Source organism: Lynx canadensis, chromosome F1 (genome assembly GCF_007474595.2).
Source record: "Lynx canadensis isolate LIC74 chromosome F1, mLynCan4.pri.v2, whole genome shotgun sequence".
Lineage (NCBI taxonomy): Eukaryota > Metazoa > Chordata > Mammalia > Carnivora > Felidae > Lynx > Lynx canadensis.
In genome coordinates this window covers 18,353,250-18,367,327 of record NC_044319.2, presented here as the reverse complement: position 1 = coordinate 18,367,327, position 14,078 = coordinate 18,353,250, and the positions used below count along the sequence as shown (strand labels likewise).

Sequence of the window (14,078 nt, the reverse complement as noted above, 5' to 3'; positions counted from 1 at the left end):
GACATGTAAAAATCTGGCGTGCAAAAGTGCTGTGACACTACTTTTGAAAAAAGAAAACATTACTCTGGATATTTTTAGGCAAGTCCAAATCCCATGACTGATACTGTTCTTAAAGAAACAAAGATTCCACTAGGGCCGTGCTTCTTGATTTTGGCCGCAGACTGAAGTGACTTGGGAAGCTTTGCAAAACACTAATGCCTGGGTCCCACTTGCAGGGATTCTGATGTAATTGGTGTGGGGTAGGAGCTGAACATTAACATTTTTTCAGTCTCCCCAGACGAGTCGAACATGTGGTCAGGTAAGAGCACTGTTGTTCTGGGGAGCTTGTTGAGAGATCTAATCCTTTTGTGTGACTAACAACTCGTACTGAGTTGTGTTAATCAAGTTTACATGTGTGTTGAATAAATAAAAGTAAACTGTCTTTGTGGAAGACTGTTCCTCCCATGTTACTGAGACAAATGCTAGAAGAAAAACATACACATATGTTTTTAGAGTTCTTCTACTCTAAAGTTTTTGAAATAGAGATCTCCACTCCCTCCTAAGAAACCGCCCCCCCTTTCCTTTGCCATTTTTAGCCTCAAATTTAACCCCTAATTCCTATCAAGATTTTTCTAATAAGTGCATTTCCATCCATTCATAAAGTATTTATTGAGTGCCTACCAATAAATGTAGTAACCATTGGGCACACAGAGCTAAACAAATATTTATGGTCTATTGGAGAATACAGACAAGTACCTGACAACTTCTACTCAGCGAGATAAATGATGTTGCCAGAAGATTTCTGCGTGCAGTGCGACCCATGGGAAGGGCACTTCTTACAGATGGGAGATCTGATTGTCTTCCTAGGTAAAACCACACCTATGCTGAAAATCGGAGAGTAAGAGTCAGCTAAGGCAAAGATCCTTGTCGGGAGAGCTCTGACCCAGAGGCATGTTAGCCAAGGCTTATGTGAGGAAGTAAAATAAATCCAGTGGCATGAGAACCTACACTACAGAAGGTGTTGTGTGTAACTGTTGGAGGGAAGTGGTCTCCCAGGGAAGAGAGTAAGCAATGAGCCTAGAGAAGTAAGCAAAGCCCAGCTAGATTATACAAGACCTTGAAACTATTTTAAGTTTAAGATTTTTTTTTCCCCTAGTGAAATGGCAGAAAGGCTGTCCATTCAATTTCACATGGGGAAAAACTACAAATGGAGTTGAGTTTTTTGAAGATCACTTTTGCTGTCGAGTGATAAATGTATTGAAGGGAGAAAGACTAGAGCCAGAAAGACCAGTTGAGAAGTGGAAAAAGATAGTGGCCTGTTACAGGGAAGTGGCAGCAGGGATGGGGAGAAATGGGCATATTTGAGAGTCAGTAAGATGACACTAGATGGAAGTTGATGACTGGTTTGATTGGGGGTGAAGGACACCGAAGAGTCTCAAATTATGTGTAAGTTCTTGGCCTGATGAATCGCATGGAACACAGAAGAACATTAAGATTTGAGAGATTATAAGAGGCTCTGTTTTATATAGTAAGAGTTTGAAGTACAGATGGGATATCCAAGTGGCTGCATCCATGAGCAGTGGTTCTAATGGTACTTATGGCCATTAATGGAAGAGACTAGAGTGGCAGGTATGGGTTTAGGAAGCATTAGCGTGTGGATGATAGTCAAGGCTATGTGGTCAATGAGCTCCATCCCAGACAAGTGTGCAGAACAAGAGAGAAAAGTGAGCTCAGAGAAACACCGACACTGAAGGAACGGGCAGAGGGGGGAAGCTAGAAAATAAAATTGAGAAGAGACAGAGAAGAAGGAAAATCAGGGAGTGAAACAGAACAGAATAAAGGAAGAAGTTTCAAGCAGGGTGTAGCCAACAATGCTGTAATAAAGAGCCTGACTCCATTTTTCATGTTTGCCAAGAGCTTCCAAGCCCCACTGCCTCCCTCATGGAGCAAGCCTGTCAGAAAGGTGCGTGCGTCCTCTTTTGGCCTCAGCAGAAAGTTCAAGCCACACAGGTTCTGTTCACATGAACATAAGCCCTGGCATAAGCCCCACTCCCTAAGCACCACAAAACTCCAGGCTCTCTCTTTGCCTTTGTGTCTCCAGCCATTTGAAGGTCAACCTGGGATCCTCTCCTTCTCGTCCCAGAAGACCTCATTTTGTGAGTCATAAACCTTTTCATGTTCTCTTGGTCTGTGTGTGGTATCACTAGTTTCACCATCCGCACCAAATTACAGGTAGGAGGGTCCATCCTCTCTCACGGTGACCCCAACACAAGCCAAATATTCTCAAGTAACCTGAGGTCCAAGAAGAGTCACTGCATTTGGCAGTAGAAAGATCCGTGGCAGGCCCAGATCTAGCGAAGAGATGAAAGTAAAAACGTGAATGTAGGTGTGGAGGACAGAAAAGAGGGCAAGAATGAGAGAGTGAAGACAAACAACTCTTACCACAAGTTTCAGTGTAAAAGGGACAGAGAAAGAAAGAACGGTAGCCAGGATGGGAGCATGGGATCAAGAAAAGGCTTTGCTCATTTGTGCTGTAACATGGGTGAAACCTGAGCACGACGAAAGAGAAGTAACCGGGCAAGAGGAAGAGGGAAGCCTCAGACGCAGGAAAGAAAAGGGGAAATGTGTTGAGGGAAATCTCTGAGGAGAGAGATGGGGTCCAGAACCAAGGTGATGAACTGCATTTTAGACGGCAGGGAGGGGGAGAGCTTGTTTGGGGTGTAGATGAGCTTGCACACCTGTGAGCAGACTCTTCACTTTGGGGAATGAGGTGATACACGGGAAGTTAGGGAAGAGGTGTCAGGACTGGATGAGAAAAGGTATGAAGTGGCCTTCAAGAATAAAGACAGTGTTTGTCCTCAAAAAACGTAGAAAGATTTGGGCACGTGGTGGAAAGCATGGACCTTTCCTCCTGCTTCTTGGGGTGCTGGTCTCTCCTGGGTTTGCCTATGTAGAAAGATCTGCCTAGTTTTACTTTTATCACTCTCTGCCTCCACAAATTGCTATAATCTACTCTTAATAGCTCACTTCGTTATTTCAGTTTTTAAACCGTTTATCCATTTACCTCATTAGAAAATCTAGAAAACTTAGCAAATATATATAAATAAAAAAAGAAAAAGAAAAGATGTTCCCTATGAACCTACTACTTAGAGGTTATAATTACTAGTATCATAATCATTTCCAGCTATTAAGGAAGTGATAAAATATAATTTTAATATGGAAAATAGAGATCATATCATTGATTATAACAATTACTTTCCTGCTTTTACCCACTTATTATTGTATTGTGAATGTTTTCCCACGTCTTTAATATTCTCCCAAACATCTTTGATGATAGCAGGCTATTTCAGGATATGGCTCTACCATCATATAGATGTTTATTTTTGTTTTATTGAATTTTTTGCTCCCCCAACATCCATTTACCCTCCTTCTCAATCTCCCTCTGGGGACGCCATCGGGCTTGGGTGATGCTGACTCCAGCCATGACTTCAGGGTCAGAGTCTTTGACTCAGGCCTAAGCTATTGCATTTGCCTGTCCTCAGGGACAAGATCCAGTGCGGGTGGTGCCACTCTCAAATCCTGGGAAGAAGGGGCTAGGAGTCCAGGGGTCCGGTGAAAGTGCCCACCTGTGGCTGCGTCTCCCTCTCTACTGTACTTCAAGGAGAAATAAAGCACATGAAAGGGGGAAGGCATGGAGGCTGCGTGTTCCCAGAGATCAGATCCCAGATCTTCCTCACGCGTGTTTCCTCAGCCCCAGCCAGGAGACCGGCACAGAGCACGCACGTGATGAACCTGCCAGCCGGTGCCGTGCCCTCCCTGCCACCTCCAAGTTGAATGGGACACAACTGAAATGGGTCGATCTGAAGAGAAAAGTCAGATCCAGTGCTTGTCTCCCTTTCGTGTTGAAACAACGTTCAACAGACTTAAGAGCAAGGGAATGTACTTGGCTGATATTTTGGTAGTTGTTTCCTTGTTTTAAAAAGAAATGAACAAAAAGCAATGCCTGGTACTTACACTGAACATGGCAGTTGATAAAATGCTTTCAGCGCGTTACCTACTTTCAGCCTCAAAACAGCGCTGTTGGGTAGAAATTACTACCCCTCACATTATGGATGCAAAAATTGAGACACATGGATATTGAGTACATTGTTCAGAGTCATGAAAACAATCAGGTGCGAATCTGGCCATCAAGTGGGTTTTTTCCACTAGGCACAGAACCGCATATAATGAGCCTGTGCCCACTCTGTCTGGATTGATCTCCCTGCTTACTTTTTTCAATTTCTTCTCCTGCTCGCATGTCCTAGAAAGAAGTTTAGAGCCCCATTTGTACAACTCTGGGCTCTTTCCACCAAGCGAGGAACAAGGCTGACATAGTTTGTTGGGTAAACAGAAGCGGTAAGTGACAGTGATTTACGCCCGGCTTGCAAACTTCTGATTACCAATCCACCGCCTGCTATGTAAACAGGTGTAAACTAATATTTAAATCAGTTTACACAGTGGGGTAAATAATTTAATCTTTCCTCAGCACGGTGTTTGCGAATGTAAATGTTTATGCCAAAACCGATGCCGATGTTGCAAGCTTCCAGTTTCTCAACCAGAAGAGCTATGCCAACAAATGGCCCTTGTGTGCCCCTGCCCGGACTGGGAAAGCCGGCCGAGTCAGAGGTGCAGGGTAAGGCAGAAAGCCCAAAGTTCTAGGGGGAAGGCTCGGTCTCAACACAAAGCTCAGCCATGGGCTGAGGGAGCTAGAAATAATCCCTCCACCCTTAATTCCTCCTGGTCTGGAGAATTTTCTCTCCCCCTCAATTCTTCTCTGCACTGTTCTGCAGATACCTGAGTCAGGTGCAGGTCTGTGAAAACGGAGGCAAGAAGAGAGAAGGAAGAAGCCAGAAAACAGCAGCCTGCAGGTGAGTTGTAATACCACTTGAAGGTGGCCCAGGTCCTCACTGCCTGTCAGTGTGTGCCTATGCAAATTGATCTAGATCCTATGAAAATCACATGCAAATGTGTTTTCAGTTGTCAAAAACTGTTGACTATACCTGCCAGAGTCCACTGAACCCAGTGCTGCCTCTTAATGAATTTTTCATCAGTATTATTCATATTCTCATCAGCCTGGCTCTCGCCTGACTTGCTCCCTGCCTGCCCCCCGCCCCTCTGCCCCCTCAGCCCCTCTCCCCACCCCCGCCCACACACACACACACACACACACACATAGAAGCTTGTAGAAGCCCGGGCTTTCTCTGGAGTGGAAGGCTCTGGACAAAGTCAGACTCAATCCACCCCACAGAAAGATGGCTGAGTACTGACTAGTGAAGGTCAAATGAGAGCCAGAGAGTAAGTTTCCTGATATTCTTCTGTCCCCTTAAAGAAGTCTAGCTTATAAGCAAACCCTGTATCCCTTGGCCTCACTGGTAATGCCATAGCTGGGATCTTGTTAGTTCAAAACACAAATCCCTGGGCGCTTGGGTGGCTCAGTCAGTTAAGCGGCAGGCTTCGGCTCAGGTCTTGAACTCACAGTTCATGAGTTTGAGCCCCACATCGGGCTCACTGCTGTCAGTGTGGAGCCCACTTTGGATCCTCTGTCCCCCTCTCTATCTGCCCCTTCCCCCACCCCCCATCTCTTTCTCTCTCTCAAAAATAAGCAAAACATTCTTAAAAATATTTTTAAAAATCCATCTTTAAAAAAATACCTACCATGGGGAGACTTTTAATTAAGTCCTCGGTAAGAAACAAACTAGATTTTCTCCTATACCACATAATTTATGATAGGGAAAGTATAGCTACTAGTTAGTGAAAGGAGTTTCCTTTTTCTGAAAGCTTTTTGTTTGTTTTGTTTGTTCAGAAAAGCCTTCTTTTTCTGAAACCCTTTATTGAGCCATTGGCACAAGGCAGGCAGGGGAGGGGGTGCATTATTTCCTGCCATCTTCACCTCAACACTGAAGTGGCCATTATCTTCAACTTACCAAGGAGACCCAAGAGTTACATAACTTGCCTGAGGTTACTCAGCTGAAAAAAAGGGGGGCTGACTGGGATTTGAAGCCCAGCAGGACTCTCTTCAGAGCCTTTCCTCTTAAAGGGTGCCGCGAGGCTTTTGTTCTTTCTGATCAGAAGAAAGGCTCCCGGTTTCCCTAGGTCTGGGAATGTTCTAGGAGCGTGCGCGCACACAGAACCTGGGAGGGAGAAGGCAGACAGACTACAATGATAGTAATGGCTAATATGTATTGAGTTTTATGTTTTTAAAATAAATTTACCAAACCTTATGCTTAATTACTTAATTAATTAATTTAGCCCCCACACAAGCCCTATCAGATAGGTATTATTATTACTGTCTTTGTTTTACAGATGAGAAAGACCGAGGCGGAGAAAGAAACCTTCCCAGCATCACACAGGTAATAAATGTCTGGACTGGGGACCAGCCCAGGCAGTTTCTCCTAGAGCCACAATCATAAATTCCCAACCGTCCTGATGAGGATGTTCTGCCCACAGTTGGATTTGGGCGACACGCGTAACACTTGGGAAGCTCCCAACACTTACTTTCAAGGAAAACAGTAATTAGGGCAGAGATATTTTTATGTATTTATTTTTAATGTTTATTTAAAACATTTTTGGGAGAGACAGAGCAGGGGAGGGGCAGAGAGAGAGGGAGACAGAGAATCTGAGGCAGGCTCCTCGCTGTGAGCACAGGGCCCAACGCAGTGCTTGAACTCATGAACTGTGAGATCATGACCTGAGCCGAAGTCAGACGCTTAACCGACTGAGCCACCCCGGCGCCCCCAGGGCAGAGATTCTTTTAAAAAGCACCTAAGGGGGGTGCCTGGGTGGTTCACTCTATTAAGCATCCGACTTCAGCTCAGGTCATGATCTCATGGTTCGTGAGTTCGAGCCCCACGTCTGGCTCTGTGCTGACAGTTCAGAGCCTGGGGTCTGCTTCAGATTCTGTCTCTCTCTCTCTCTCTCTCTCTTTCTCTCTCTCTCTCTCTCTCTCTCTGCCCCTCCCCCACTTGGCTCTCTCTCTCTCTCTCAAAAATAAATAAACATTTTTCAAAATTTAAAAATTAAAAAATATAAACAAACAAACAAATAAATAAAAAGCCCCTAAGTGAGGCTGATGGGAACTCCTATGGGAAAGAATATCTTTACAGAAAGCACACCTGGTCAACCTGTCTGCCATGACTGGAGAATACACCTGTGCAGGTAAAGAGAGATTATACAGAAAAACAAACGCAACAAGCAATGGACAACTGGAAGATCTTAATATTATTTCCAAAACAATGGTCTGGGATTTACAAGTAAAAGTTCGAGGGCAGAGAGAACTGCAAAGACCCAGAAACAACCCAGCTTACCTCCTGACTTTACCCTCGGCACTCGGCTCGGCGTAGTAGCCTGGTTTGCATTCGTATCTACAGACGGAGCCCACGTCATGGTTGCCCTGGAGGCAGTGAGGCAAGAGCAGGCTGGCATTCGGGATTATAGGGGGGGCGTCACACTCCAACTTGCAGTAGGCTTCCGGGAGGGACCAGAGCCCGTCTTCAAGACAAGTCAGCCATGGGTTCAGTCCTGACCCCAGGAAAGAAAAGCACAGGATGCTCAGGGCAGAGTCCGGAAACCAACGTGCAGCAGAAAAGAACAAAAACCTGTCAAGCTGTCGGTGTTCTCGGGAAGTCACGTAATTCTTTGTTGAGAATCGTCTCTAACATCTCAGTCCAGTGTTCACACTATCTCTCTTTCCCCCACTGAGCATCTCCTGTGATCTCCTACACAGAACGGAGGTCAGGTAGGTATTTTCTGACCAGAGTGGAAGAATAGCTATCGGCCAAATCATTACCTCCCTTCCCAACTACAAATAACAAAAATATATTAGTGGCAGTATCATGGAAAACATATTAATAATCAGAGAAGACACCTTGAGAGGGCTTATATGCCAGGCACTGTTCTAAGCATTTTACGACACTTGCATAAAGTTCACACCTGAAGCAACCCGCTGAAATAGATACCATCATTATCTCTTACTTTGCAGGTGGGGAAATTGAGTTTAGGTAACTTGCCAGAGCGGCAGACACAGGGTTTGAACTCGGGTAGTTTGGATGCAGAGTTCTGTAAATAAACACCACACTCTATGCCCCAGGGCCATTCATGGTCCCTCCAAATGCAATCCATGAACTTCCCACAGTAACATCACCAATCCACCTCAGACCTACTAAATCAGGCTCTGGCAGCATTAGGCCCAGGAAGTTGCATTTGTAACAAGCCTCCTGGGTCCTTGTTAGGCACACCAAAGGCTGAGAAGAGGTGAAGAGTAAATGCGGGGTCAGAGCAGGCTCTCTCCCATCTTCAGCTCTCACTTTCAGCACAGCCAGGGGCGATTCCTGCAACTCTGTTCTTACCTATACAATAGAACTAAAAGCACCTAACGCAGAGGAAGGTTGTAAATGTTAAGTAAAAAATGTGCATCGTAAAGCGTTTCTTAATTATTAATGTGATCAGGCAACTGTTACTCAGCTTGTTTCCAGAGGACATACAACCAAATAAAAACAGGGAAGTCTAAGTGTCTTTCATTAATGAGACCTGAGACAGGGCATCTTTCCACGTCGTCAGGACAAAGAAAAGCGTTGCCCTTTGGGACTTTGGTGGTGTTATCAGGAGAGGGTGGCACAGCAGAGAAAATGGGAAGAGTCCTAGGGTGGAAGAAAGACCCCCCCACAGAACCCCCAAAGAGTGAGAGGCTGAAGAGAACTTGCGTTCGGCTCCTGCTTGGCTGACAATACCTTGGAGCTTGGCTGGTGGGACACAGGAGACTGAACAGCGCTTCAGAAAGTCTGTTCCCTCTGAGCAGGAGAAGTTTGCGTAGTTCACCAAAGATGGGTCGGGAACGCCACAATCAAGGGGCATGCAGCTCACAGCCCGGTCCCAGTGCCCAGAGGAACAGGTGAGCAGAATTTCCTTCTGGAAACGGAGAATTTTCCTCCATCAAGGTCACATGAAAAGGCTTATCAAAGCAGTTTCCAAGCTTTGGAAGAGTCCCGGTGATTACTGGTGCAAACATTCACAACAGATCAAATTATTTTGCCTCGCTCCCCCTTCGTGCCCTATTGGCTTTGATACAGTCTCACGATAGCCAGGTGGGCGGCTGCTGACCGCCCCTGTTAGTGTAAGAGAATCATGAAGTGGAGACACTCCTCCCACCCAACTCGTGGCTTCCCCCCATGGGCTCCTGGATCCACTCTGTGCCCTCCTCCGCCGTGTTCTGTGCCCCTGTGGGTTTCATTCCTCTGACTGTGCTTGGCCCCAACACCTAGCACACTCAGGTGGGAGACTGCAGAGCCAGGAAGGAAAGGGAGGTCAGGGTGCTCATTCTTCCTGCTCCCTCTCTAGGGCATTACTGCCCGCCGGCTTTGTCCTCTGGTGGCCCTCTCCATCCTCTCCTGCACTCTCTTCCTGTGGGTTCTGTTAACTGCTCCCTGCAGTCGACTCTTCAGACCTATAGGTGATGTCACCCTGTCACCCTGGGATTCTGCACCGTATCCTTATGATTTCCCTGCATCCGGCCTTCATAGGTAGTCTCTGTATTGAAGTCTCTCACACTGCCCCCTTCAGAGCATGTCATCCGGCTCCTGCTGACACCCTGGAGGGTGAGCCAACCGATAATGCTACGAACGTACGTATCTCTGCTGGGCAGAGTATCCAAGAACGGCCAAGAATTAATGCCCACAAGGCACCTTCCAAACCTGTGGTTAAACTGGAGAGATTCCAGTTCCCTGAGCCCGTCATGTTTGTTGGGTGGCCCTAGGGTTCATCATCACTAAATAAACGAAGAGACATTTCTTGAGCCTCTGGAAAGGGCCAGGTTCTGTGTAGGTTGGGATACACAAGACACCCTCAAGGACCTCATCGTCTAGCAGCATGGCAAATCACAGGCTGAAACAATGGGTCAGAAAACCAAAGAGGAAGTATGGAAAGAAAGAAAGAAAGAAAGAAAGAAAGAAAGAAAGAGAGAGAGAGAGAGAGGAAGGGACGAAAGGCAACAAGGAATGAAAATGCAAGAGATAACATTGTTATACGTTACAGCCTACTCCCTTCTCTAATGATTTGAAGAACACGCTACAAAGGATGCGAACGATAAAACGAAAGAAGGAGCAAATGGGGACCAAGAAGAGAGAAAATATAAAAATAAAAAAGGAGACAGCCCTCTCATATCTAGGTGCTTGTTTTGTGGTGGGGAGATGGCACATGGGGGCGGGGCTAGAGGAGGAAGCGCCCCTCTGTGAGCAGGAGGTAAGTGTCTGCAGGGAGGTTCCCAGAGGTGGGGGCCCGGGAACTGGCCTATGAAGGATGAGCAGGACTTCCCAGCAGCAGAGGGTAGAGGAGAAGAAAGAGTCCAGAGGGAAGGGAACAGAATGAGCAGAAACCAAGAGGCCTGGAAGTTCACGGCTTGTTTGGGAAAGAGCACAGCCGTCCCTCCAGCCAATGGGTTACCGCAGGTCAGAGAGAGAGCGGGGAGATTCTGCGGCTCAGCAGCCGTGCCGCCAGGAGACCACAGTGGCAGTGAAGCCAAAGGTAAAATGACTGGTGAAAGCACCTGTCACCCCTGACACTCGCTCCTGGCCAGCTGCTCCTCCCTCTTCCCAGGGCTTCCCTGTCGCCTGCCAGAAGGACCCAAGTCAAAGCCAGACACATTTTTCTGTTTAGTTTCAGTTCTTGTGTCAACAAAAAGCAAATATTCCCCACTGTCTTGTGTTCACGAGCCGGGATCGTAGAATTCCCTCAGTGGGGCCAGCTTCGGGTGACAGGAGCTGTGTTGGCTGACTCCACCGTATGGTGGGCAAAGGTGAGCTCCCACCTTCCTCCTCCCAACCCAGACCCTGCCCCTCACACACTGATCGTAGCCTGGAAGCCTGTCTCAAACCACAACAATCACAGCATCTGTCTCAAACTCTGCCTATATTGCCTGGTTTTTCTCCTGGCTTCGCCTTCATTAAATATTGCCCATTTTGTCTTGACTTTGCTCCTAACTTTTACACATTGCAAACACTGTCTTTTCTTCTCTCCCCCTCTTTACCTATCACACAAATGTATTTAATCCCTACTTTTTTTTTTCAATTCCTTTGCATTCCCTCTATCTTTTTTAGTGTGAGTTAAGCTGGGTGAACAATAGGTAATAAGAGCTCTGCCTTTCTGACCAAAGCATCACGGACCGAGGAGTTGGTGCCTCAAGGTATATTAAAACTTTTTCTCTATGAAGAACCTAAACCATCTGAAGCCAACTCTTGTGTATTTAAATTCAGACTATCTCTAAGCAAGTGAAGATTTTCCGTGAATCTACAATCTACTAAGTAGTCAATTGGCACAAAAGGCAAAAGATCCCAATCTTGGGCACCACTGACACCTGACCACCAGGCTTGCATCCATTTTTTCCTGATCATACCATGGCTTTCTGGTCCTCTCCTCAAGCACCATTATCTTTTCCCTAATGCATCCTTTGTCTCATATTATGGTCATGGTTTTCTAATGGTTGATTTCAAGTTTAAAGATCCCTCTGCAGAGTATTGAAAGCTCCCTAAAGGAAAGATGGAAAACAGAAGTCTTAGTTGAGAATACATTATCATGCTCATAGTAATGGCAGCTTAACAGAGTGCTGTGTGCCTATCATTTAGCTAGAAGCTTTTAATTTTTTTTTAAATGTTTAGTTATTTATCTTGAGAGAGAGAGAGAGAGAGAGAGAGAGAGAGAGAAAGAACAAGTTGGGGAGGGGCAGAGAGGGAAGGAGTGAGAGAGAATCCCAAGCTCCTTGCTGTCAGCACAGAGCCTGACATGGGGCTCGAACCCACGAACTGTGAGATCACGACCTGAGCTGAAATCAAGAATCAGACGCTTAACCAGTCGAGCCACGCAGGCGTCCCTTAGCTAGAAGCTTTTAAATTATTTCCCATCAGTCATCATTATAACTCAATGACATAAATACTTCTGTCCTTGTTATTTCACAAACATGGAAGAAAGCTTGTTTTTACCAAAAATTATACAACTAATAAACAGTGGAGCCAAAATTTCATTCTGCGATTGTCACATGAGCCACGCTCTTAACTAACATGTTCTACTCCCTCCAAATGCTGGAAATGGTAATATGGTAGCTTGCAGACTGTGGAAAATTAGGTAAAAGGTAGAACCATGATATAATCCCCACCTCAGTAACACAGGGAAGAAAATCAGACTCTTTCTCCAACCTTCTTGTCAGGAGGTCCGGAGGTCAAACCACGAGCCACAGACAAGCTGATTACAACCTATCTTATATTACAACCTATATATTTACAAATTGTGGACAAGTCTAAGGTGTAGCATTCTCATCTTGAAGTCAAAAGTGGGACCATAATTTCTGACAGGAAGACAGAAACAAGGAAGGAGGATGGGATAAGTATCCCTACCTACTGTCTGCACGAGAGAAACCGACACCCTAGTTGATGAGAACTGCACGTGCTCTTATATACCTTGCATTTCGGTGAAGCCGTGCTCTCCTTGCTTGTTAGAATCCTCACCTTTCCTTCCAAATGATTTAAAAACACTTGCCTTTCCCCAATCCAGCCCGGGGAAGGAGTGTAAGTCCCCTCCCTCCCCAGGAGCTTGGTCTCGATGACCACAGGTTTTCAACTCACCTGCACGGGCCTGAGGTATTGCCCGCTGCTGGCCTGAAGGGCAAACCCCCTTTGACAGGTGATAGCACACTTCATGTGACCTGGGCCACCAGAGGTACAGTTCACCATATCCGCATGATCAAGCAGCAATGGCGCACAGCTGCCCTGCTCCCCACAGGGCCGGTGGACACAGCTGGGGATGACAGAAACAAAAGCATCTTAGACGGACTCCAAACCAGAGGGCGACAGCAAAGACTCTGCAGCTTCCCGTCTGGAAAGTGCCTCCAAACCAAAGAGAACGATTTTTCTCCAAACCCAACACTGAACTCATCACCTCCTTCCGTATGACCTGGAACCGTGTGACATAAAATGAAAAAGAACGATAATCAGCTAACAGGTCACGAATGATTAAACGACTTCCTACGGCTCTTCCAGGAGGACAAAATGGTGATAGGACGAGGTGGGGAACGTGTCCCAAGAGCTCTGGATGGCATCACAAATGGGTAGATTAGAGAGCAATCCTCGAAATGTTTAACCACCGGTACCACTGGGTCCCAAACAATCAGAGCAGACCCAGATCAGGAGTGGATCCTGGGGGCCCCGGGTTGTGTCACACGCTGACCTTTCAGTTGTTTGATTACAGATGGATTCCAGAGGGCCCTACATGAAAGGTCTGGGGTATCTGAGATGGCAGAAAAGGAAACATTTATTCACTGATTGGTGTGGAAATATTTTTGACAACTGTAGCCATAGCACTACCCTCCACTGAACGTCCACACTGGCTAATGAGAAACGGAGCCCATGACAGGAAGAGGAAACTCACACATACTAAATCCCTGCCTGGTGCCTGACGTTGTGCTAGGTGCTTCGGGGACATCATCTCAGCAGAGCAGGACCACTGCCTAGGGCTCTAGGGCCAATCAACCAAGAATGGGTGACAGAGCTTAACTCCCCAGGTTCAGGGTGACTCAGTCTGGACCATAACAGCACCAAGAGCAAAACGAGCATTGCCCTCTTCCCACGGCAGCAGTGTAGAGATGAAAAATGAGGGCATGGCCCCATACTGTCTGACTTTGGATCCTGGATCCGCCACTTACTACCTGTGTGCTTTGGTTGAGTATTCATTCCCCAGTGTTTCAGCTCCTTCCCTCATAAGAGGAGGATCATAAAGGCACATATCCCACAGGGTGTTATGGTTCCCAGGCTAAATCCCCCTACTGCTCCACTGCCGATGGCCCAAGTCCCACCCTCAGTGGCTTGTTTTCTGTTGGCAATCCATACTTTTTGGTTCTCCCATTTCTGTACCTTTGCTCAAACTGTCGAGATTTCTAAAAGGACTTTCTTCTCCAAGAAGTCCCTTCAGGTATTTTCCTCCTGTGAACCTCCCAGGGAAATTTTAAAAATAATTTCCCTCTAACACTCCTATTACTCTATCCTATATTATAGTCATGTACGCATCTGCTTATTCTTTAATTT

General features: G+C 46.3%; 1 protein-coding gene across 1 annotated transcript in view; it reads right to left on the bottom strand.

The window, feature by feature from the left end:
• Positions 1 to 14,078, bottom strand: part of LOC115505544 (pappalysin-2) — a 145,149-nt gene that overhangs the window by 71,388 nt on the left and 59,683 nt on the right. The window contains exons 11-13 of the mRNA XM_032591707.1: positions 12,624 to 12,795; positions 8,745 to 8,922; positions 7,323 to 7,536 (exon numbers count right to left, since the gene is read on the bottom strand). Of these exons, the coding sequence (XP_032447598.1) occupies positions 7,323 to 7,536; positions 8,745 to 8,922; positions 12,624 to 12,795 (564 nt within the window). The remainder of the gene's footprint in view (positions 1 to 7,322; positions 7,537 to 8,744; positions 8,923 to 12,623; positions 12,796 to 14,078) is intronic.